A 23,828-nucleotide genomic window follows, 5' to 3' on the forward strand; every position below is an offset into this window, starting at 1 on the left:
ACATATATAAGCCTATGAATAAAGTGTCTTGAAAATATCCGCAGGGATATTAACTTGAGCAGTTTTAAAAAGCATATATTTGTTTTATGTTAAGAAAATGTTTTTAGGGCTCCAGAGATACAGAAATGGCATAGCAATGTCAGCAAATGAATGAATGAACGAATGGATGAATGAATGAATGAATGAATGTGAGATCGTGAAACATTCCAAGATTTTCAAGCTTCCAAGGTGAGTGTGTGGGAGGGAAGAGCCCTTTGCGCCCGCACTTTCCATATTCCAGGGCCGAAGGGACCCGAATGAGTTTAGTCCGTGTTGAGTGGGACAGAGACACAGCCCTGAATGAGTTTAGTCTGTGTTGAGTGGGACAGAGACACAGCCCTGAATGAGTTTAGTCTGTGTTGAGTGGGACAGAGAAACAGCCCTGAATGAATTTAGTCCGTGTTGAGTGGGACAGAGAAACAGCTCTGAATGATTTTAGTCTGTGCTGAGTGGGACAGAGAAACAGCCCTGAATGAGTTTAGTCTGTGTGGAGTGGGACAGAGACACAGCCCTGAATGAGTTTAGTCTGTGTTGAGCGGGACAGAGAAACAGCCCTGAATGAGTTTAGTTTGTGTTGAGTGGGACAGAGAAACAGCTCTGAATGAATTTAGTCCGTGTTGAGTGGGACAGAGAAACAGCCCTGAATGAGTTTAGTCTGTGTTGAGTGGGACAGAGACACAGCCCTGAATGAGTTTAGTCCGTGTTGAGTGGGACAGAGAAACAGCCCTGAATGAGTTTAGTTCGTGTTGAGTGGGACAGAGAAACAGTCCTGAATGACTTTAGTCTGTGTTGAGTAGGACAGAGAAACAGCCCTGAATGAGTTTAGTCCGTATTGAGTGGGACAGAGAAACAGCCCTGAATGACTTTAGTCCGTGTTGAGTGGGACAGAGAAACAGCCCTGAATGAGTTTAGTCCGTGTTGAGTGGGACAGAGAAACAGCCCTGAATGACTCTAGTCCGTGTTGAGTGGGACAGAGAAACAGCCCTGAATGAGTTTAGTCCGTGTTGAGTGGGACAGAGAAACAGCCCTGAATGACTTTAGTCCGTGTTGAGTAGGACAGAGAAACAGCCCTGAATGAGTTTAGTCCGTGTTGAGTGGGACAGAGAAACAGCCCTGAATGAGTTTAGTCCGTGTTGAGTGGGACAGAGAAACAGCCCTGAATGACTTTAGTCCGTGTTGAGTGGGACAGAGAACCAGCCCTGGAACATTGTCTCCAGGAGACGGGCGACGGCAAGGGTGAAAAAAATTAAGGGTTTGTCTTTTTGGCATTTACTCTTCCTTTTTTTCCCCCCCCCCAAAGTAAAAGCTGATTAGGGTAAATCGGTGTGAATTTTAATGTTTTTAAACAGTGTCTCCACGTATTTTTGGACTCTCATTTTAAGTGCAGTCCTGGGGGTTTTTTTTAAACGTGCCTATTAACCGACGGCTCATCGTTTCCCTGATTTGTTCTCCCCCCTGTAGCCCTGCTGCTAACGCTAACGTCTGTCTGCCTGATGCGTTCCCCACCTTGGCCGCTCTCAGGGGCAGTCGACTTGCTGCTTCTAACGGAGTCGATCAGCCATAATTTAATGCATGTAAGACTAAAAATATAGAAAAGTAAATCAGTTCTGCTTACCCAATACAACGTAACAGTATTCATGCAGTGTGGTTCACTTTGTTTCAGCTTTTTATTTTTAAAAATTTGTTTTTATAAAAACAATAGTACAATCATGTTACTTTTGAAATACACTTTTGCAAAAAAATCCTACATGCATTTTTATTAGAATTATTTTGATTTTTTAAAATACAGTTTTACAGAATAGCTTTTTATAGTAGAAATGCATGTCGGCTCAAACGTTTTGGAAAGATGTTTTAATTTTTGGTTTTTGTTTTTTTTGCTGGAGTACTTTACAAAGTAAGTAACAAATATTGTTATAAATAAAAATAAAAAAAAACCTAAAAACTGAAAATGGATTTCCAGTTTGTTTCTGCATGTATGTTGACTCTGGGTTCTGTGTTTTCCTGTGTGATGACGCCTATGTTCTAGCTCTGTACACAGGATTGCGAGCTGGTTTTTCCGAGTTGATAATTAGGCCGAGTTGATAATTAGGATTTAAGGTTTGCGTTGAGATCAGTTTAGCTTGTGTAAATTTAACATGTCCTGGTATGTCAAATGTGTGAGTTAACAGCTAAGTTATTTTTGAAAGAAATTAAGAAATGGGTTGTGCTTAGGAAAAAAAGTATTTAAGGTGTTCAACCAAAACATTTTTTATCATCTTAGTTATCCAAACAGATTTGTCTGTCTAGGTGTTCATTTATTTCTGTCTGGCCCCAAAGCTGTTGAACCACTAAAAATTAGTTGAATTTGAATCCACATTAACCAATCAAGATTTTAAATGAATCTAGACTTGTAGCTTTCTGCACAAAACAATGATCCCTTCGTCAGTACAAAAACATCATTAGGAGAGTCTCATACATTCTGTCCTTTTCACAAACTACACTTGTGGTTTCTTCTGTGTCCAAACCACTTTACATATTGTGATAAGTTTTATTGATTAAAACAATGTATACTCCCATTTTAAGAATAGGCATATTTTGCACTTCACAGGAGCAATGCTGATGCATCAAAACATTTCCATTTCCATACAGCTATTTTTTATGTAGCTATTGTGGACTCCAAAAAATATATTTTAGTACAAACCTTTTCCTTTACAGGGAAAATCCAGGCTGCTGCTTAAATAAGCTTCCATTAACTATTTTCAATAAATCTTTGGCATAAAATGTAAAATATTATTTTCATGAGTTATTATTGCAGTAATCGGGACTCCAATGAAGTTGATTTAATGCGCAGATGTTGGGGGGGGGGGGGTGTGTAAATTCCCATTTGGAATCTCGAGTAGTGTTGGGCTGCCAGCCTCATCGGGGTCTACAGACATTGAGAAACGAGCCTGCAGTAACCTGTAGATGTTTCGCTAGGTGGCTTTGACGTGCGTTACCTTGAGGAAATCCGTCTAAAACGCAAACTAGCACTGCCAGATGAACCCGGTGAGTCCTACTAGGGCAGACTCCCAGTCACTGTCCTGCCCTGCTGGATCAGTCCTACTAGGGCAGACTCCCAGTCACAGCCCTGCTGGATCAGTCCTACTAGGGCAGACTCCCAGTCACAGCCCTGCTGGATCAGTCCTACTAGGGCAGACTCCCAGTCACAGCCCTGCTGGATCAGTCCTACTAGGGCAGACTCCCAGTCACAGCCCTGCTGGATCAGTCCTACTAGGGCAGACTCCCAGTCACAGCCCTGCTGGATGAGTCTTACTAGGGCAGACTCCCAGTCACAGCCCTGCCCTGCTGGATGAGTCCTACTAGGGTAGACTCCCAGTCCCAGCCCTGCCCTGCTGGATGAGTCCTACTAGGGTAGACTCCCAGTCACTGTCCTGTCCTGCTGGATGAGTCCTACTAGGGCAGACTCCCAGTCACTGTCCTGCTGGATCAGTCCTACTAGGGCAGACTCCCAGTCACTGTCCTGCCCTGCTGGATCAGTCCTACTAGGGCAGACTCCCAGTCACAGCCCTGCTGGATCAGTCCTACTAGGGCAGACTCCCAGTCACAGCCCTGCTGGATCAGTCCTACTAGGGCAGACTCCCAGTCACAGCCCTGCTGGATCAGTCCTACTAGGGCAGACTCCCAGTCACAGCCCTGCTGGATCAGTCCTACTAGGGCAGACTCCCAGTCACAGCCCTGCCCTGCTGGATCAGTCCTACTAGGGCAGACTCCCAGTCACAGCCCTGCCCTGCTGGATCAGTCCTACTAGGGCAGACTCCCAGTCCCAGTGGATATTCTGTTAATCCTTTTTTTCCCCTGTGGAGGCAAACAGGAACAGGCACTTGGCAGTGATTGCCAGCTTGTTCCATTGTTGAGCATTCTACAGTTGAGGCCAAAAGTTTATATACACCTAGGCTAAAGATATTCAAACTTAGTTTTTCACAACTCTGCACATTTCATGTTACCATACATTTCTTTTGGCAAGTCAATTAGAGCATCTACCTTGTCCACATCAGAGGTAATTTTAAATCAATCGATTAGAGATTTCAGCTTTAAATCATTATATCAGAATTCCAGTGGGTCAAAAGTTTACATACACCAAGTTGACTGTCTTTTTAAATAGTCTGGAAGATTCCAGAAACTGATGCAATGACATTTTAGAAGCTTCTGATTGGCCGATTGTCATAATTAGGAGTTAATTGGCACCTGTGGCTGTTTTTCCTGTTTCAGCATGACAATGCCCCCAAGCACATAGCAAGGTCAAATGGTTTTGCTGACAATAGTGCAGAAGAATTTGACTGGCCTGTACAGAGCCCTGACCACAACCCCGTCCAACACCTTTGGGATCGATTGGAAAGCCAACTGGGAGCCAGGCCTAATCACCCAATCAGTTCCCGACCTCACTAATGATCTTCTGGCTGAATGGAAGCAAATACCTGCAGCAACGCTGCAACATCTAGTATAAAGCCTTCCCAGAAGAGTGGAGGTTGTTATAGGAGCAAACGGTGGACCAACTCCACATTAATACCCATAATTTTGGATGAGATGTTGGATGTCAGGTGTCCACATACTTTTGGCGATGTTGTGTATTTTATGTAACGATTTAGTGTGTATCAAATAAGTACAATAATTTAACCTTTGTCTGGTTAACAGATCCTTGATAACAGTGTGAACATTATTCATACTTTACTCAACGGCTACATCTGTTGATCAGAAAATCAACGGCACAATTTCTAGATGTTTCCATGTGCTTACCATTCTACACAGGTACTGTATAGCAGCCAGTCGCAGGTGCTGGATAAAGGTGTGATTGCAGTCAGGAGGATGAAGGTTGAACAATATGGGGGTAATTGCAACTGGACCAGAGGAGTCTTTCAGCACGGATACTCACATCAGGCCTTCACACTGAAATCCGGACCAGGTTTTCTTTTCGCTCAGGCAACTAACAGAGCGCAGCTGATTGGCCAGAATGTCTTAACACCTGACTGCCAGGTAAAGGGAGGCTGGAAAACAAGCAGTCCTCATCCCTCTAGGACCGTGATTTGAGTAACGGGCTTACAGGATAAATGAAACGAGGCAAGAGACACATCCGCTGGCTCATTTTGTATTCCTGTCTTTTATTTGTGGGGGAGGGGTCAGCTTTCTGACAACGTACACAAACTTTTTGGGCAGTATTTGTTTGTCACTTTCTTTGTCAACAAAAAATGACAATTGATTGCGCTGATTTTCAAGAGATATAAATGTAATGTCTATAGCAGGGGTGTCAAACTGAATCCCAAGGACGGCCGCAGTGTCTGCTGGTATTTGTAGTTTCCTTTCAATCAGCCGCCAATTAAGGCCGTGAGAACAAGAAAGGTGTGTGGATTCCTTAGCAGATCAACGACTTAAACGAAACGCTTGGGGTCGAGAACACCCCAAAAAACCAGCAGACACTGCGGCCCTCTAGAACTGGAGTTTGACACCTGTGGTCTATAGAAGTAGTGTCTGGTAGTCCCACTCAACTTTAAGGCAATGGGAGAACGGTGAAACCGCAGTCTGCCATGGTGAACACTACTGCACCACACAGCTGATTCCTCATAGTGATGTGAAACACAATCTTACGCTTACTCGATGGCTATTTTAAGGGAAAAAAAAAATATATATATATTTTTTTTAGTGAGTCAAAATCGTAGACAACATTCAAAAAAATATTCCTTCACCTGAACGGTAACAATGTGAGCTTATGCAGCATGGCAGCCTAACTGAGTAACATCTCACAGCCTTCTAAGTGAGTGACATCACACTTCACCCCAAAACCTTTACACTCCGTTCTGTTTGATTTGCAGCACTTCAACCCAAAACCTTCACGCTCTATTCCACTTGGCTCACAACGTCACCCCAAAACCTTTTCCATTCCATTCTGTTTGACTCACAGCACTTCACCCCAAAAACATTTCCACATGTTCAAATCAGAAAGAAATTGAATTCAGTGACAAACGGTGCCCTGTCGGTTAAGAAATCTCAGCCACGTTGAAGGGCCTTTTTTTTCCCTGGAAAAGCAACGCTAATACAGAACTCTGCAGGGCACCGGTGCACCAACACCCATTTCCCAACAAAACCACCGAGAGTGAAGACATTCTGTGGGCCGCTCTGTCCGAGTAGCGTCTGAATGAAGAGGATCTGTGAGGGATTGTGGGATTGAACGTGCTTCCGTTGAAATGGATCATTTTTTAAACAGCCCTTCCAAATGCTGGCTTATATGCAGCGGTTTTTATCTGTCAAAGGACATGATTTCATTTAAAATAAAAAAAAAGCTTGCATATTCATTTTTTTTTGCAATATTTAACATTTTGGGTAAAGTTACTAAACAATGAAACAAAAAACATACAAAAATATCTTGACAAAATCGTAAAAAAAGATACGTTTTAAAAAGTAATACTGTCACAACAGAAAGGCACTTTAAAACAGAATAAAAACACCATCAAAAAAAAATTCAAAAGAACAAATGTTTGGTATGCCTAGCCTGTCTGTAAAAAGGTATTTTTAAAAATGTTTAAAAAAACTTCTGTAGTCGACCACAATCTGACCGCATTTTACCACCTTTCTGGACCAAACCAGAGTCCTCCACAGCAGAGATGGTCCCTGTTAACAAGAACATAAAGCCCTGTCTGGAGCGTGTCCATAAGGAGATCAGTCTGCAGGGCGTGTCCATAAGGAGATCTCAGTCTGCAGGGTGTGTCCATAAGGAGATCAGTCTGCAGGGCGTGTCCATAAGGAGATCTCAGTCTGCAGAACGTGTCCATAAGGAGACCAGTCTGAGGGCGTGTCCATAAGGAGATCTCAGCCTGCAGGGCGTGTCCATAAGGAGATCTCAGTCTGCAGGGCGTGTCCATAAGGAGATCTCAGTCTGCAGGGTGTGTCCATAAGGAGACCTCAGTCTGCAGGGTGTGTCCATAAGGAGATCTCAGTCTGCAGGGTGTGTCCATAAGGAGATCTCAGTCTGCAGGGCATGCCCATAAGGAGATCTCAGTCTGCAGGGCGTGTCCATAAGGAGACCAGTCTGAGGGTGTGTCCATAAGGAGATCTCAGTCTGTAGGGTGTGTCCATAAGGAGATCTCAGTCTGTAGGGCGTGTCCATAAAGAGATCTCAGTCTGTAGGGCATGTCCATAAGGAGATCTCAGTCTGCAGGGCGTGCCCATAAGGAGACCTCAGTCTGCAGGGCGTGCCCATAAGGAGACCTCAGTATGCAGGGCATGTCCATAAGGAGACCTCAGTCTGTAGGGCGTGTCCATAAGGAGACCTCAGTATGCAGGGTGTGTCTTGAAGGAGACCCACTTTAGCAGGCAGGCACTTTTTGGAATGCAAAAATCTGTAACTTTCATACAGTAAAGTATAGCCCTCCACCTGGAGCCTAAGTGTGAGTGTGTGTGCTTGTATGACCATGTGTGTGTGTGTGTGTGAACGTATGTGTGTGTGAGCTTGTATGAGTGTGTATGTGTGAGTGTGTGCGCTGGTATCGGAGTGTGTGTGTGAGCGTTACCCACGTGGGCTTGTGTGAGAGTGTGTGCATGAGCGTGTGTGTGTGTGAGAGTGTGTGTGTGTGTGTGTGGGTGTGAGCGTGTGTGTGAAGTGATCTCAGTAATCTGAGGCGTTCTCCCTTGCCCTCGTTTGGGATGAACAGGTCTACGACTCCACCAGGTGAGTCGGGGAAACCTTCCTTCCCAAGTCCAACAGCCTCCACAAATAAATACTAACGTTAACAGAGGCAACCCATTTTACAGTTCCAATGTGCTGTCTGTTTAGTCACCGTGACCTGAGAGGGCGGGGTTTGGGGTGGGGGGCGGTGCCCGGGGGCGGGGTTTGGGGGGGGGGGGCGGCGCCAGGGGTGCGATGGCAGGGGGCGGGGTTTGGGAAGAGGTCAGTGGAGGGGCGTGTTAGAGCCGTTTCCACCCGTTGCGGATCAGTGCGTCAGCTCGCAGGAAGGGCTGGCTTCGGAGATCTGTCAGTCAGGAGAGGAGAAATGAGGTTAACGTTCGGGTTAGGGGGGGGAACATCCACACCTGTGGGCTCTGTCTCTGCTCTTGTTGGACCATGTCCTGTGAGCAATATCAAGTACAAAATGTACATCATTACGTAATCGGCATGCTCTACTGAGAGTAGGGACTGCCACCTACCCTCAGAGAGACTAAAGCAATAATGTAATCCTAAAACATACACAGAGTCCATTCCACAAGTAATGGAGCATATTATTACTGTAGCTTATTATACATTTATGAAAAAATATTTTTTTACATTAAGTCATCATGTTGCAGAACACTGAAGGACAAAAAAAAATAAACAATTACACCATTCAACAAGCTGTAGAGAATGGCTTCAATTTGATCCAGCAAAACAACTGCAGTGTGAAGAAACAACCAGCAGGTGGCAGCACGGCTAGTGTCCATAATTCATTTGTTTTTTTGAAAGGCCATTTAAATGCCAGGAAGGCGTTTGACTGCATGTGGGGAAACAGGCTTGATATATGTGACCAAACGCCCTCCCTGCTGTTCAGTTTTCAGCAGGGCAAACTCCCCCGCCAGTACAGGCAAGCATATTAACTACGTAACTATGAAACATTCAGGCTGTCCTGAAATGTTTTATAGCCTCTTATGGACCAAATGGGAGGAAAAGCTCTAAATGTTTCATCCATTTTTTCTGTTATGCTTTCTCAATATCAGGTCAGTTTCTGAGGCACCACTGGGACCCCTACAGTGTGTTGATCACAGTGCTGCACCGCGTGTTGCATGTTACACGTTAAGTGTTGCGTGTTAAGTTTTTTGCTGGGTAGCACAAGGCAGGAGAGGTTAGTGGAGTAGCGGGGGCACGGTGAGGCAGAAGGACAGACAGACAGACAGACGGACGGACGGACGGACTGCGCTGCACAGCGAATGCGCCGGGACGAAGGAAGAGAGAAGACTTCCACTTATTCTCCACTTTCAATTCCTCATTCTTCATCTTCAATAAATCTTTTTTTAAAAATCTTTAAACAGCACCATTTGTCGTCATTCCTATGTTCCCCATATTTATATGGCACATAATGGGAACATGACAAAGGGTCCTATGTTCCCAGGGTCCTATGTTCCCCAGCTCTACATATGTGCTCTCCCAGGGTCCTATGTTCCCAAGGTCCTATGTTCCTGGGAACATAGGACGCTGGGAACATAGATACGCTCCCCACCATTATGGATTCCTGCTGCAGTGCATCACGATAAACGTTCCCCAGACAGATTTCAAAAACCAGGGGGGAAAAAAAACCCAGTTTGGGAACAACTGGGAAAGTATTCCCTTAAGGGCTGGTACTCCTGGGAAATAGTGACATTATTGAGCAACATCTCTGCGCCCTGTTTTTAATACATACTGACTGATGAGCTCTAACCATGGAAACCAAAGGAAGAACCTCAACTAATTAAACTGAATTTGCTACATTTTTAAGGTGGAGCATTCACAACACTTCCTTTTAACATAAAGCTAACAGCTCAAAGCGGATGCTTAAAGCACAACCACCCACAGCTAGTGATGACAGATTGAGGTTTCACGAACCCCCAAAATGGGTGGAGCTACAAAGAGCTGTCAGTCACGGCTCATTGTAGGTGTCTGATCAAATGGAAATGCTTTACTCTCCACAGCCTGGTTCAGAATCAGAGAGTTTCTGACAGCATATGGAATCTCTACCATCACTGGTGGTTTACAGTGGTGTTGTATTATGTGTGTGATTGCCTGTGTCCTGACTGTGAAACATGAGGAGCCCTGCGATTGGAGGGTGAGCTCAAGAGCTGGGAGGGGCTTAGATTCACGGGGGGGCGTGGCTGGCAGCAAAGCGGGGCGGAGTTACAGGCCGCCACCCTTACCCGAAATTAACCCAGATCGATCTTCAACTCTGCTGGATGGAGTACAAAAAATAAATAAATAAATAAAGTAACAGCAAGAGTGAGGAGGGAGAGAAGAGGTAAAACCAGAGCATTAGTCCAGTGCAGGGGTGACAAACCAAAGGAGCCCTATCTGAGGAAGGCTTTTGGTTCAAATATGATGCAATTATGTTAATTACAAAGATGGTCCTCCATGGATAGACTGACCTGCTAAAATGAAAAATGGGTCTGTTAATTGTGTTAAAAGGACTGGCTTGCGACAGCCAGAATGCTTTTACTGATGAAGAAAGAAAAGGTTAAGAAACTTGTGTTCTTATGTCTCCATGCAATTCTCCAAACATTCTCCACAAAGGAATCATTTCAGCTACACCAAAGATGGAAACTGCAATGCAGTGGTTTGATCCAGTCCAGGTCTTACCATCAGCACGTTAGCACCTCATCCACAGGCAGTGTCATCTCGAGGCACAAACACTGCTTCTCGTAAAACCTGAACTGGCTGAGGACCACTGTTCCCTCTCTGTTACAGAACAACCGGAAGGGATTCCGAGTCATCAAAATAACGATAAGCTCAGTCTTTTCCCATTTTCAAAAACGGTTTTGGAATGGTTATAGCACAATGTTTCACCTGGTCAATCGGTTATGAATGAAAGCAATCGGTTACACCTGTAGACAGCTGACTGACACTTGTGTGAATGTTTACGAGGTCAAAGGTCAGAGAGAAAATGCATCAGTTGCCCTTTGGTTCCAAGGGGGCCCAGGTTAGTCGGAAGTGGGGGGGGGGGGGGGGCAACACAGGTGACGGAGGCATGCAGGTTCATACGGCATGCACGGGGGGGCGGGGCGGAAACGAAACGGAGGTCCGCACAACCTTGGGGGGGGCCGGGAGAAGGAACGGGGGGGGGGGCGGAGCTAGCAGTTGGACTCGTCGCAGAGGTTGGTCTCACAGAAGAAACGGGACCCTCGCTTGGCGGTGCGAGCCGTGAAGGGCACGCTCTTCAGAACTGCGAAAGAGAACAGGTCACACGTCCGGGAGCGGCCGCGCCCCAGCTGCTGTCCCCCCCCACCGGCCCCGGATCCGCATCCCCGTGTGATGGTCAAACACTTTACCTCCGTCACCAAGTCTCATCACGCTACTATTCAATCACTTCTGTTCATTCTTAGAAAACTCCCCTTACCCAGAGTGACTTGACCTAGCTTACATTGCACACACTCTCTGTTCATACCGTTAAATATACACTGAATAAATGTGGGCGTATTACTTTGTCCAAGGTTTGAAACAGTGGGCCCCACCAGGGATTCAAACTTGCAACCTCTTAGCAACAAATTTGACTCTGCACAAACCACCTTATTAGTGAGCTGCACTTCATTTCCCTGAAGCGGTGTGCTCTAGCGTAATGTCTGTGTATTTTCAAACTATTTACAGCGTTATTTACGTTATAATTTACTGTAAGTCTATAGTGGTTTTATTGATAACGATGCTCCTGTTCCTTGTACTATGGTCACTGTCACAGGATGTCATTTCTCGTGGGAATCTGGGCCACGAGGGAAATGTTAATCTCCATCCTAATTGTATTATTCCCCAGCCAGACGCCGCACTGCTGCCCCCACCTGGACAGCCCAGGTGTTGACTCCGCATGGGAAAGCCATTAGAAAAGGTTTAATGGGGAACTATATTTGTCAGGGATTCGGGTCAGCTGCTCAGGTAAGGGACCGTTGAGGTAAGCAGGGAGGTGGTAGTGTGGGTGGGGTTTAGGAGCGTTCAAGTCGAGGTAAAAAAAAAAAGAGGACTTCGCTGGATTACTAAACCCTCCCAGGTGACACAGGAATCGCCATGTTTCTCCTGGTGTGGGATCCTGCACCTCCCGGAGAGTAAACCTCAACAACAGAGACATTACAGGCGTACGTGGACTGGGTAAGGAGTCCTTTACTATGATCATGATGTATCATGACAAACATCTGGCAGTCCAGATATGACAGTTTATCGTTTAGGTTTTCCATACTGCGTGTATCCTGACAGATTTCTTCTGTTTTGTACATACTGTATACCATAGCACATAACACATACCATGATGGACAGTCATTCCATGCATCACAAGAAGATTAAAAAGATACAGCACCTGGATTATGCAAATAACATGACATATTTATCAGTACATATGACAGGCTAGCAAGACAGTGCCTGTGATATGCAGATTTTATGACAGATGTATCATGACAGATTTATCAGTCAGTGCATATATTATGACAGATTTATCAGTCAGTGTATATATCATGACAGATTTATCAGTCAGTGCATATATCATGACAGATTTATCAGTCAGTGCATATATCATGACAGATTTATCCATCAGTGCATCTATAACAGATTTATCAGTCAGTGTATATATCATGACAGATTTATCAGTCAGTGCATATATCATGACAGATTTATCAGTCAGTGCATACATCATGACAGATTTATCAGTCAGTGCATATATCATGACAGATTTATCAGTCAGTGCGTGTATGATGACAGATTTATCAGTCAGTGCATATATCATGACAGATGTATCAGTCAGTGCATATATCATGACAGATTTATCAGTCAGTGCATATATCATGACAGATTTATCAGTCAGTGCATATATCATGACAGATTTATCAGTCAGAGCATATATCATGACAGATTTATCAGTCAGAGCATATATCATGACAGATTTATCAGTCAGTGCGTGTATGATGACAGACTCATCAGACATTGGGCCCTGACTGTGGAGAGAATCGGACCTGAAAGGCACTGTTTCCTGTGCGCAGTGGGGTCCTGACAACATAGCACACTGTGCACTGCTGCAGGGCGGAGACCTCCACGACTACAGTGACCTTTGACCCGAGACAGCCTGTCCCAGCATGCCCCTGGCCCCTGACTGCCCCACCTGTGATGATGTCCTCAATGGTGCCGTCCTTGCCCTCGTACACGGGCCGGTGGTCCTTGGCCTGCCGCTTGCGCAGTTCCAGGATCAGCTCCTGCTGCTGCTGCCTCTTCTTCTGTGCCTGCACCTGCGGGAGAGGGGGGGTGGGAAGGGGGGCTCAGTCCCGTACCATACGCTCAAACCAACCAACCAGAGTGGGGCAGGGAAGGGCGGAGCAGTGTGGGGCCTGGTGGGGCAGGGCGGGGCGCAGCAGTGTGGGGCCTGGTGGGGCAGCGGGGGGCAGTGTGGGGCAGGGCGGGGCGCAGCAGTGTGGGGCCTGGTGGGGCAGCGGGGGCCAGTGTGGGGCAGGGCGGGGCGGAGCAGTGTGGGGCAGTGTGGGGCGCAGCAGTATGGGGCCTGGTGGGGCAGCGGGGGGCAGTGTGGGGCAGGGCGGGGCGGAGCAGGGCAGGGCTGGTGCTCACCTTGGGGTCTTGCTGCTTGGCCTCCTGAGCGAGGAGTTTCTCCCTCATGGCCTCCTCCTGCTTCTTCTTCTGTTCATTATCCTCCACTGCTTCCTGAGGAGAGAAAATGGAAGTCACAACATTGTCTGAGTCAGTCAGAGAGCCACAGGGCATCAGGCCTGGCCTGAGTCATACAGGCAGCTGTGAGTTACAGAACTGAGTACGATAATGTGTATAAGAGTCACAGATACCACAGGAGTGACCCCCCCCCTGCACATTAACCAGAGAAAGAAGTGGGACACACAGCCGCTGTAGCTGCAGACCTCCCGGAGCAAACTGCAGAACAATGTCAGGAAGAGAGTGGCAGGAAATGCAGGTCCAGCTGCGGCTTTCCTGTCACTGGGCGGTTCCGGATCCACGGCGTGTCCGTTGGCTAAAATCTGGGAGCCGTGCGCCTTCTGTGTCGCTGCACAACATCTGTGCACAGCGCCATGGGGCGGAGCCTGAGGGGCACGGGGGCGTGGCCACTCACCTTGTAAGCCCTGAGGAAGCGCACAAACACCGGGAAGAACACCGAGGGAGGCGTGGTCTTGGCGCTCTCGCCGAAGTAGTTGACCACATCGTTGAAAGCCTCCTGCAAGTGTGAGGAAACAAGGGACATTTTTAGTTCAGCAGGGAACGGATCGCGAGTGTGCTACGATTGGCTGAACTGTGCTGGAGAATGTGCTGTGATTGGCAGAGGTTGGATGCATGCGCTGTGACCACCTATGGTAGACAAGAGTGCTATGATTGGGCACAGCTGGCAGCAGAGGCCTTAGCTTTGATTAGCCGGGGCATGAGAGAGAGAGCGTTGTGATTGGCCAGGGCTGATGGAGAGTGCGCTATGATTGGCTGGGTCAGCACCTCAGCGGTCTTGGCATCCTTCTGCAGTTTGTCCAGCTGGGGGTCGCTGGAGTGGAGGAAGCCTTTGAGCACGGGGTGGTCATGCAGGCTGCACTCCTTCCGGATCAGATCCATCCCCTTCCCCAGCTCCCGAACGTCCAACAGCACGTTCTCCAGGGACACTGAGTGCAGTTTCAGAAACATTATTCAATTTTTTAAATAGGATTTTCCCATTTTTGAATGCCCGGCTGTGTTTATAGTCCCTGTAAGGTGAAGAAGCTCTGAGGGACAATGGCCACCACCCCAACCCTCCAGCCTCTGGCCCCTCCCCCCTAACCTACAGCAACCTTCTCTGGCCCCTCCCCCTAACCTAGAGTAGTCATCTCTGGCCCCTCCCCCTAACCTGCAGCAGCCTTGTCCACAAAGTGCAGCTCGTTGTAGAAGTTGGCCAGATCGGAGTACTTCTCCTTGACGATGAGGGCGATGTAGTGCAAGAGTGTCATCTTCCTGTCTGTCGACTTGGTGTCCAGCAGCTGCAGAGAGAAGGATTTTGTTGCTTTGTTAAACAGTGGGAAAAGTTTAACCGCCTTCGAGCCCTTTTAACTACAGAGTACGCCTCATTAAACATGTTTAATTTTTCAGAGAAAGGCATTTTAAACACATCTGTGCTGTACTGTCTCAGAATGGTGACCAAAAGGGTCTTTAAGAAAGCCCAAAGAAGCTTTGATGGTTACGCAACACTTTCAATTGGGAGGAGACAGAAACGAATCAAAAAATATTTAAAAACTAGCCAAGAATGTAAAAGTACATGAAGCAACATTCACTGTAATGTTCTACTCAAAGTGTAGGAGAGAGTGCACAACAGTGTGAAGGGATTTTGGGCCAAACCTAAGTTAGCTTAGCCTGTGTTTGGTTAGTGCGGAAGCTAAAATGCAAACAAACATGAACCTGTTCACACTGCTTATGTGAATCAGTACTGCCATGCTAATAATAATACTGCTTACAGGAACAGTGTAGTCTGCCACAGTTCTTTTAACAAAACACAGAATAACATAACATGAACAGGCCATTCAACCCAACAATGCTCACCATTTTCTTAGCACTATAGGGTACCGAGTGTTCATCGTTTACCCACAAACTAGACAGTATCCAGCACCATATGAAGTCTGGTCTTGAAAGTTTCTTCTACTATTATGACCTGGCAAGCTATTCCACACAGTGGCTACTCTCTGTGGGAAAAAATACTTCCTAATATCTGAGCAAAATTTACTGTACCTTTTGCTAATTTCCGTACTATGAACAGAACCTGATCCTGAAGAATCTGGTGTAGTTCACTTTGTTAATCCCTTGTATGAATTTAAAAGCCACAAACAAATCACCCCTAAGTGTCTTTTTACTAAGCTTGAAGAGATTAAGCATCGTCTTTCCTCATAGCTTATAACTTTCATACCAGGAAAAAGCTTATGAGGAAGACTTAAGATGCTTAGTGGTTTATCAAGCATGCTTTTAACGGTCCACGAAGGTGTCCAAGTGAAAAGGTTTGGCCGTTATTGAAGCAAAGCGCCTTCCGGTTAGTGGGAACTTACCAGATCCAGGCTCTGTAGTTTAAACCCATAAACGGACCCTCTTCTGCTGCTGTTCATGTAATTCCCCAGGGCTAAAATGATCTACAAAGGAGGGGAGAACACAGGGGGAAATGAACAACACAAGACATGCAATGACATAAAAACATACATTCTAAAAGTGCAGAACATGTTTGTGGGGTTGGGGGGGGGGGGTAAACAGGAGGAGCTCACCTCCAGCACTCTCTTCAGTTTGGGGGAGGACTTGACTGAGGCTGAGGCAGCGATAATGGCGTTCAGTTGCTGGGGGGGGGGGAAACAGGATTGAAGACTGAGCGTAAGTATGCACTTATTCAAAGTTCTGAGAAATTAAGCACATTACTGATGGACGCATGACACACAGAGAGATCACAGAGATCAATTCCTCGAGCTGAAAGCTTTTCGACGAGATGGAAAGAGAGAGAGACAGAGTGAGAGAGAAAGAGTGAGAGACAGAGAGAGAGAGAGAGAGAGAGAGAGAAAGTGAGCGAGAGAGAAATAGTGAGGGACAGAGTGCAAGAGAAAGAATGAGTGAAAGAGAGAAAGAGAGTGAGGGACAGAGTGCGAGAGAAAGAGTGAGTGAGAGAGAAAGAGTGAGGGACAGTGCGAGAGAAAGGGTGAGTGAGAGAGAGAAAGAGAGTGAGGGACAGAGTGCGAGAGAAAAAGAGTGAGAGAGAGAGAGTGAGGGACAGAACGCGAGAGAAAAAGAGTGAGAGAGAGAAAGAGAGTGAGGGACAGAGTGCGAGAGAAAAAGTGACAGAAAGAGAGAGAGAGGCACTCACAGGCGTGAGCATGCCGACGTTGTCGGTGAAGTTGCCCACGAAGGTGATGATGCTCATGCGCTGGGTGAGGCGCTCGATCTTGCTGAAGAGCAGCATGAAGCGGTCCTCCTCGGCCAGCTGGTCCAGCGGCCGCCGCTCCCGCTCGTACCCCCGCAGCAGCTTGCTCTCCGCCTCCGTGGGCAGGAAGCGCATCAGGCACTCCACAAAGTCCACCGGCAGCGCCTTCAGGTCGAACCTGCGGGGAGGGGGAGGGGGAGGGGCCCGGCACAGACACGCCCACCCACCCACCCACAGGAAGGAACACACCGGAAATACAGACATAATACATTAGCGATACATATTAGCACTGAATGAGCAATTACAACACCTAATATATAAATAAATTATAACATTTTTTGCAGCTTTCAGACATTCCTACAGGGTGGCAGTGTAGTATAACGGGTAAGAAGCTGGTCTTGTAACCGAAGGGTCACGGGTTCGATTCCCGGGTAGGACACTGCCATTGTACCCTCGAGCAAGGTACTTAACCCGCATTGCTTTAGTGTATATCCAGCTGTGTAAATGAATGCAATGTAAATGCTATGTAAAAATTGTGTACGTCGCTCTGGATAAGAGCGTCTGCTAAACGACTGTAAACTCCAATGTTTAAAGAAATACACTGCTGTAAATATACTTTCAGAATCACATTTTTGAAAGGTCCACGTATTGAAATATATTCCATCTGTGCAAGGGGAAGAGGCCCGGGGGGGGGGGAGGCGGGGGGGGGGGTTTGGGACGTACGTCTGGATGGCCCTGCAGATCTCCTCGCTGCTCTTGTTGGCCTTGCGGAGCGTGATGGCCAGGTTCTTGGAGCGGTTGGCGTCCAGCAGGGTCACCTTGTTCGCCGCCTTCTGGGACACTTTGGTCTTGGGGCCCGAGAGGTCGATCACGGGCCCCTGGGCTCGCGTCTTAAACAGCTCCTCAAACTTATCCAGGTCCAGCTCCTGGGAGGCACACACACACACACGCGCTAGTGAGTGAATAATGCAGAATTCTGCATGTTTACACAGAAAAAAGGCTAAATGCATAGGAACAAGACCAGGTCAAAACCTAGTATATGGCTGGACCGAACACGTGATCCGGCCGACCAATGGTGTAACTTCATAACTCGGCCGACCAATGGTGTAACTTCATCACTCACTCAGTCACTCAGTCACAGACATTCACGTTTGTAGGGCTGGCCCCGCAGTTGTGGTCCAGCCAAAAATACACTGCATTCTATAATTTCGCATAGTCTTTTTTTTAAAGATCACAACAGGAGATGACCCAGACTTGAACCACAACCAAATAATTAATCCTGTTTCTTTGATTGAATTGTCTTTCCCTGTCTAACATTCATGTTGTTTATTGAGCATAATGTTTATGCAGCCCTTGGTAACATTGCCAGATACGAAGAGAAAGTGCTTCATTTGAATGAAAAGTCAAAAACGTAATGTCACACTCCAGCTAGCTTGCTCAAGTAAATAAAAATATCACTCCTAGGGTAATTTTTTTATATTATTAGACTGTGTGGCAAAAATGTGTTTTGATCATAACCTAGATCAGTATCTTCAAGGAGGAAAAAGCCGCACTTCAACGCGCAAAGTTTCATATTCCAAAATGATTCAGAGGGCAGATTCAGTAAACCATTTATTAAAGAAATCGTTCCATAAATAAATGGTGTTGGTTAAGGATGCTTCATCCAGGAACATTCCCGCTTTTGTTTAGCTGGGGCAGAAAGATTTGCAGAACGTCTTACACGGAAAATCGACTCTTCGCGCTTAAAGCTGACAAGGAAAACCGTCGGAACGTCAATGGGTTCAGACGCACGTCTGCAAAGGGCCTATGAGGAATATTCCCCCAGAATTCCACACAGGAAGCAGGAGAAGAGGAGGAACGGGGGCCTCTCACCTCCAGAACGCGCTCGTCGTCGATCTCGGTGAAGACGGTGCCGTTGATCTGGTTGGGTTTAAGTGCGGTCCAGTTCAACACCGGCAGGCGGAATTTGGTCTTGATGGGCTTCTTTATCCTGATGGCTGCACGGCGACCCGAAACGAGGCACAGACGAGCCGTAGAGGAGTCACAGCAGAGTCACAGCAGAGCCACAGACGAGCCGTAGAGGAGTCACAGCAGAGCCACAGACGAGCCGTAGAGGAGTCACAGCAGAGCCACAGACGAGCCGTAGAGGAGTCACAGCAGAGTCACAGACGAGTCACAGAATAGGAGAGATTAGATTAGGAGAGATCAGGGCTTTCACACTGGATCTCTGAAATGTTTTTGATATCTAGCTGTGTCTATACAGAACTGTGCGTTGTATTCCTCAACATCGAAGATCAAGCTCGTTTTAAGCGCTCACCCGATAGGCCGACGCTGAGGATGACGGACGGCAGCATCCCTGGCAAAGGCGGGGCCAAAGGAGGAGGGGGTGGAATTGGTATGAAGTCCCCTGCATGTGTCAATCAAATCAAATATTAAATGTATGTCCTACAGACAACATTCCATTTAAAAATGTATGATCAATTGTACAGAAGTGCCTGTCACACAGTAAGCTTCCGGGTTACATAGAAAACAAACATATTTCACAAGGGCTAACCCCTCTGCAATAGCAGAGGTCTACAATGAACGGTGCATTATTTTACAGGCTCTGGCTCCAGCTGTTTCCTGGAGGGGATCTACAGTGGAACACAAAAGGAAAGTCTCCATTTTCTTCTCTTCCTGTCAGCTAACACAGCTAGCCCTGGCCACCTGGCTACAGAATAACGGACTCCAACGGCCACAGACACAACCCAGACCACACCACCCTCTACAGCCAGGGGGAAACAGCAGCAAGCTGTCAATCACTCATCTGAACCAATCAGAACACTCCAATCTCACATAACCTAAAAAAAAACCATACATTTAGCTTCACAAATCCCCATTCTCCCATCACCGACCCAAACCCCCGTACCTGAGGCTGAGGGCAGGGGAGGAGGGGGCGGTGGGGGCGGAGGCGGGGGCGGCGCCGGGGGTTCGGGGGCGGCGACGGAGGGGTCGGCGACAGCTCCGGGCGCCAAAGCCGGCTGCCCCGCGCCGCCAAGGGGCTCCCCGGCGGCGCCCGGGACCCCGCCCCCGGCGCCCAGGGCCTCGATGGCGATGTCCCCGTCGGGCCGCTTGCTCAGGCGGATGGAGCCCTGCTGCTCCAGCTCCTGCAGCCGCCGCTCGATGCCGCGCTGCCGCTGGAAGGCCGCGTCCTTCTCCCTGATCACCCGCCGCAGCGTCTGCACCTGCGTGCTGGTCGACTCGTACGTCTCCTGATACGGCCACCGGAGGGCGACACAGAGCACGGTTTTTAAAAAAAAAAAACACAGCACCGCGAGAGAAGAAAGAAGAGTTTTTTTTTTTTCTTCACTTGGGCATTAGGAGAAATATGAGGCTCCGGCTGACGACTGGCAGGTCGACAAGAACAAAGAGGGCAAAATGGGTAAAAACTGTGGAAATAGCAGTAAAAGAGAAAGCTTTTTTCGTAACGTGAGCAGAAGGGATCTCAGATGTGTAGCTAGCGCTGATGCTGTATCGGATACTGGGTGCTATGCAATCGGTATTTACATTACATTGCATTACAGGCATTTAGCAGACGCTCTTATCCAGAGCGACTTACACAACTATATATATATATATATATATATTTTTTTTTTTACTGTAGCATTTACATTGTATCCATTTATACAGCTGGATATATACTGAAGCAATGCAGGTTAAGTGCCTTGCTCAAGGGTACAACGGCAGTGTCCTACCGGGGAATCGAACCTGCGACCTTTGGGTTACAAGACCAACTCCTTAGCCATTACACTACACTGCTGCCTATATTGGGTATTGAGGCTATTGGCCTGATAGCCGTTCTGCACCCACCTTGACAGCGATCAGTTCCTTGTCCTTACGCAGGAGCATCTTTTCCAGGTCAGCCACCTTCATGACGGATTCATTCTCCAAGTCCAGCAACTTCTCTGTCAGCTGTCAAGAGGACAGGGAGAGGAGGAGGAGAAGGAGAGAAGACGAGAAAACAGGAGGCACTCATTTAGAAGGGGAGAGGGCGGACGGAAGGAAAGTGAAGTGAAGGGAGGAGGCGGATAAAAGAAATGGATCCTGGTCCAGCGCTTAAATGCCAGCTTCCCCTCTCTTCAATCTCTCTCTCTCTCTCCCTCTGCTGCATCAATAAGAAATGAGATATGCCCAGCAGGATGACACAGCAAACAGAGGAGAAGTGAAAGCCTGCCTCCAGCCCTGGGAAAGCGAAGCTCGCAAAACCATCCAGAATTTTCCGGGGTCCCCTATTATCCCCAGTCATTCCTACACCCTGAGTCTGTCTGCTGACCTTTGGCCTTTCAATTTACAGGGACAGAAACCCAAAAGAGGAGGGAGGGAGAGAAAGAGAGAGAGAGAGAGAGAGAGAGAGAGAAGCCTGCAGACAGAGAATCCATCTGATTGTATGCCTCCATCTACGTCCAGCAAAAGTGTCTGTGTTTGTGTGGTCCTGTGATAGCAAATCAAATGGCAAGCACACCCAGTGACACTGTGCCCAAAACTCTGGGGACCGGTCCTTTCTGTGCACACCCTTTCCCTGAGGCTGGCCACAGCAGGCCAGCCCCGGGGAGATATACGGGCCAGACTCGACCACGGCGAGATGGAAGGCACAGACCTCTGGGCGGTGAGAGAAAGGGAGACGGACAGAGAGGAGCACAAGGCGCCACCGTGTGGATGGGAGGCCTTACATGGGAGAGGTGCTCCTCCAGCTCCTCCACCTTCTCCAGGGCCACGTTCTTGGTCTCCGCGTCCTCCAGCAGGCCCCCCACGTCGAACACGTTGTCCAGGTACGCCTGGATCTGCACCTGGAGCTTGTCGCTCTCTGTATGTCTGGATTTCTGCAAGGGAAGGCAAAGACCCAGAGACTCACCGATGTGAACCAATCATAGCTCCAGCTATGGCGAGAAACATCTTCTGATTGGTTTATATGAGTCAGTTCTCACCCACGAAGCAGAGCTCTTCTGACTAGGGCAGGCATTTTGTAGCCCATCTGGCCGCTGAGTGGCACCAGTGCAATTTTTATCTATTTTATCTCTGAATTAATCTTTTGTTGTCTTTTCTTGGACCAGCTTTTATTATTTGACATTCACAATGTTCTAAATGAAAGTCATATTTACAAAAAATATTAACTGTTGAAAAATGTTGAAAAATAGAATGCTGAATGGGTTTATTTGATTTCCTGACAGTTTTGGGATAAAAAAAAAAAAATTTCAATGACAAACATTAACAAGCTTTTAAATGCCTTTTCTCTCGCATACAAACTCCACGGCCGATGCAGTGGAGAGACAAGTGCACCCTCACCACTGGGCATGCGATGTCACCAGCTGCTTCTTTTCACACCACAGACAGACACTTCATGCAATGCTTTAGTAAGCAGACCGCAGGCACCATTTCAACCAGCAGGGGTCGCTAATAGATGGCGATCCTGAATCGTCCGAAACCTCGTGGCAATATTACCGCCCACTTACGCGTCGCCCTGCTGTGCTCCTGTTCGGTCAGCACCGCATCGAGACTTGATCCCGGACCACGGGGCCCATCCGTGCATTAGAACCCTAACCCTAACCCTAACAGACACCACCCAGCCACCCAACAGCCCAACATTTAAAGGTTTAATGTGCCATCCTCAGTTTGTCTGGTGGTAAATGGTGGTGCACAGTTTATACTGTGAAACGGAAGGAAAAAAAACTGTGCTTTTGCTACTAAGGGTTCTGCTGTCTGATTGGCTTATTCAACGCAAACAGCACATTGGCTTCCTTAATGTGTGGGTGGGTGGGGCATGGTGACCTCACCTCCAGGAAGTCGTCTAAGCCCAGCTTGGTGAACTCGTATTGGAGGTGGACTCGAAAGTTCATGTCCTCCACCGAATGGACGACGATATTGATGAACTGCATGCAGGCAACCTGGGTGACACAGACACGGACACAGACACACACCAGAATATATTGTAGATGGTTAAAAACTGCAGCATTTCTGTCCTTGAAATAGCTCATTTCAAATATTGTAAGTGCCAAATTCAAGGGTTCCTCACCATGAAGTCAATATTCCCATCCTCACAGCGAAAGTACTCCATCAGCTTCTCAAAGCGATGCTTCTCCTTGCACACCTGAGAGAGAGAAGAGCAGTGGGAATCACACCTGCCACCCCAAAATCGCTGCCATGCCATTGGCCAGGAGGTCAAATCTCTGCCATGCCATTGGCCAGGAGGTCAAATCTCTGACATGCCATTGGCCAGGAAGTAAAATCTCTGCCATGCCATTGGCCAGGAGGTCAAATCTCTGCCATGCCATTGGCCAGGAGGTCAAATCTCTGCTATGCCATTGGCCAGGAGGTCAAAGCTCTGCTATGCCATTGGCCAGGAGGTCAAAGCTCTGCTATGCCATTGGCCAGGAGGTCAATTCTCTGCCATGCCACTGGCGAGAAGTTCAAATCTCTGCCATGCCTTTGGCCAGGAGGTCAAATGTCTGCTATTCCATTGGCCAGGAGGTCAATAAGGGACATTGATAGGTAGTTCTGATGTTCTCACAGATCCACAAAACCTTTCCCATAGTGTCAGTCCTGCAACAAAAACCCTCAAGACATTTTGCTTTAGCACCATAAAATACAGCAGCCACAGATCAGAGCACATACTAATACAGTCATATACTAGAGAAAAACAAAAACACACCATCAGTCTAACAAAACAAAACATTCACAGCATCTTGGTTCATTCAGAAACAGTCATTTGCTGATCATGTCGGTGGCAAAATTTTCTTTGGAGGGTTCTCAGATTCAGCGGCTCTAAAATGAAAAGGAGAGTCATGCACCCCCCAATTAATGTCCACAGGCTCAATTCAGCCCTAATTAGTAACTAAACTGACCAATCACTCTCCATTTCTCTCTTTCACTCTCTCTCAATCTCCCTCTCACACACACATATACACATTCACCAGTAGACAGACACACACACACACACATACACATCCACCTACACACAGGCATACATACATACACAGACACACACACACACACACACTTCATAACAATGGTCCACCATCTGGCTGTTTTTTTCCTCCTCCCTGATTGACTATTGTGGCTCCTAGGAGCTTTGGTGGTGGAGTAATCTCACACTTCCTGTGTTTAAAAGACTGCTCAGGCCATAATGGCAACGCTATGATCCTCCTTCTTTCCCAGAGTAACCTCCCCCAAGGCCCAAGG

At 47.4% G+C, this 23,828-nt stretch overlaps 1 protein-coding gene across 9 annotated transcripts in view; it reads right to left on the bottom strand.

The window, feature by feature from the left end:
- Positions 1-1,329: 1,329 nt before the first annotated feature.
- The window catches only part of fmnl3 (formin-like 3), a 57,490-nt gene continuing 34,991 nt past the window's right edge, over positions 1,330-23,828 (bottom strand). For 2 of the 9 annotated variants that reach the window (XM_064299585.1, XM_064299581.1), the window contains 18 exons: positions 22,663-22,737; positions 22,424-22,534; positions 21,323-21,472; positions 20,463-20,564; positions 19,522-19,864; positions 18,931-19,020; positions 18,486-18,610; positions 17,337-17,539; positions 16,557-16,791; positions 15,970-16,038; positions 15,760-15,840; positions 14,577-14,706; positions 14,195-14,355; positions 13,824-13,925; positions 13,313-13,405; positions 12,855-12,978; positions 10,811-10,943; positions 1,330-8,036 (listed from right to left, as the gene is read on the bottom strand). In XM_064299585.1, coding sequence (XP_064155655.1) covers positions 10,852-10,943; positions 12,855-12,978; positions 13,313-13,405; positions 13,824-13,925; positions 14,195-14,355; positions 14,577-14,706; positions 15,760-15,840; positions 15,970-16,038; positions 16,557-16,791; positions 17,337-17,539; positions 18,486-18,610; positions 18,931-19,020; positions 19,522-19,864; positions 20,463-20,564; positions 21,323-21,472; positions 22,424-22,534; positions 22,663-22,737 — 2,286 coding nt within the window. In that variant the 3' untranslated portion in view covers positions 1,330-8,036; positions 10,811-10,851. Of the gene's footprint in view, positions 8,037-9,924; positions 9,957-10,810; positions 10,944-12,854; positions 12,979-13,312; positions 13,406-13,823; positions 13,926-14,194; positions 14,356-14,576; positions 14,707-15,759; positions 15,841-15,969; positions 16,039-16,556; positions 16,792-17,336; positions 17,540-18,485; positions 18,611-18,930; positions 19,021-19,521; positions 19,865-20,462; positions 20,565-21,322; positions 21,473-22,423; positions 22,535-22,662; positions 22,738-23,828 lie in introns of all 9 variants that reach the window. The other 7 variants (XR_010324182.1, XR_010324181.1, XR_010324180.1 and 4 more) reach the window with 7 other exon arrangements.

Source organism: Anguilla rostrata, chromosome 11, assembly GCF_018555375.3.
Source record: "Anguilla rostrata isolate EN2019 chromosome 11, ASM1855537v3, whole genome shotgun sequence".
Taxonomy (NCBI): Eukaryota; Metazoa; Chordata; class Actinopteri; order Anguilliformes; family Anguillidae; genus Anguilla; species Anguilla rostrata.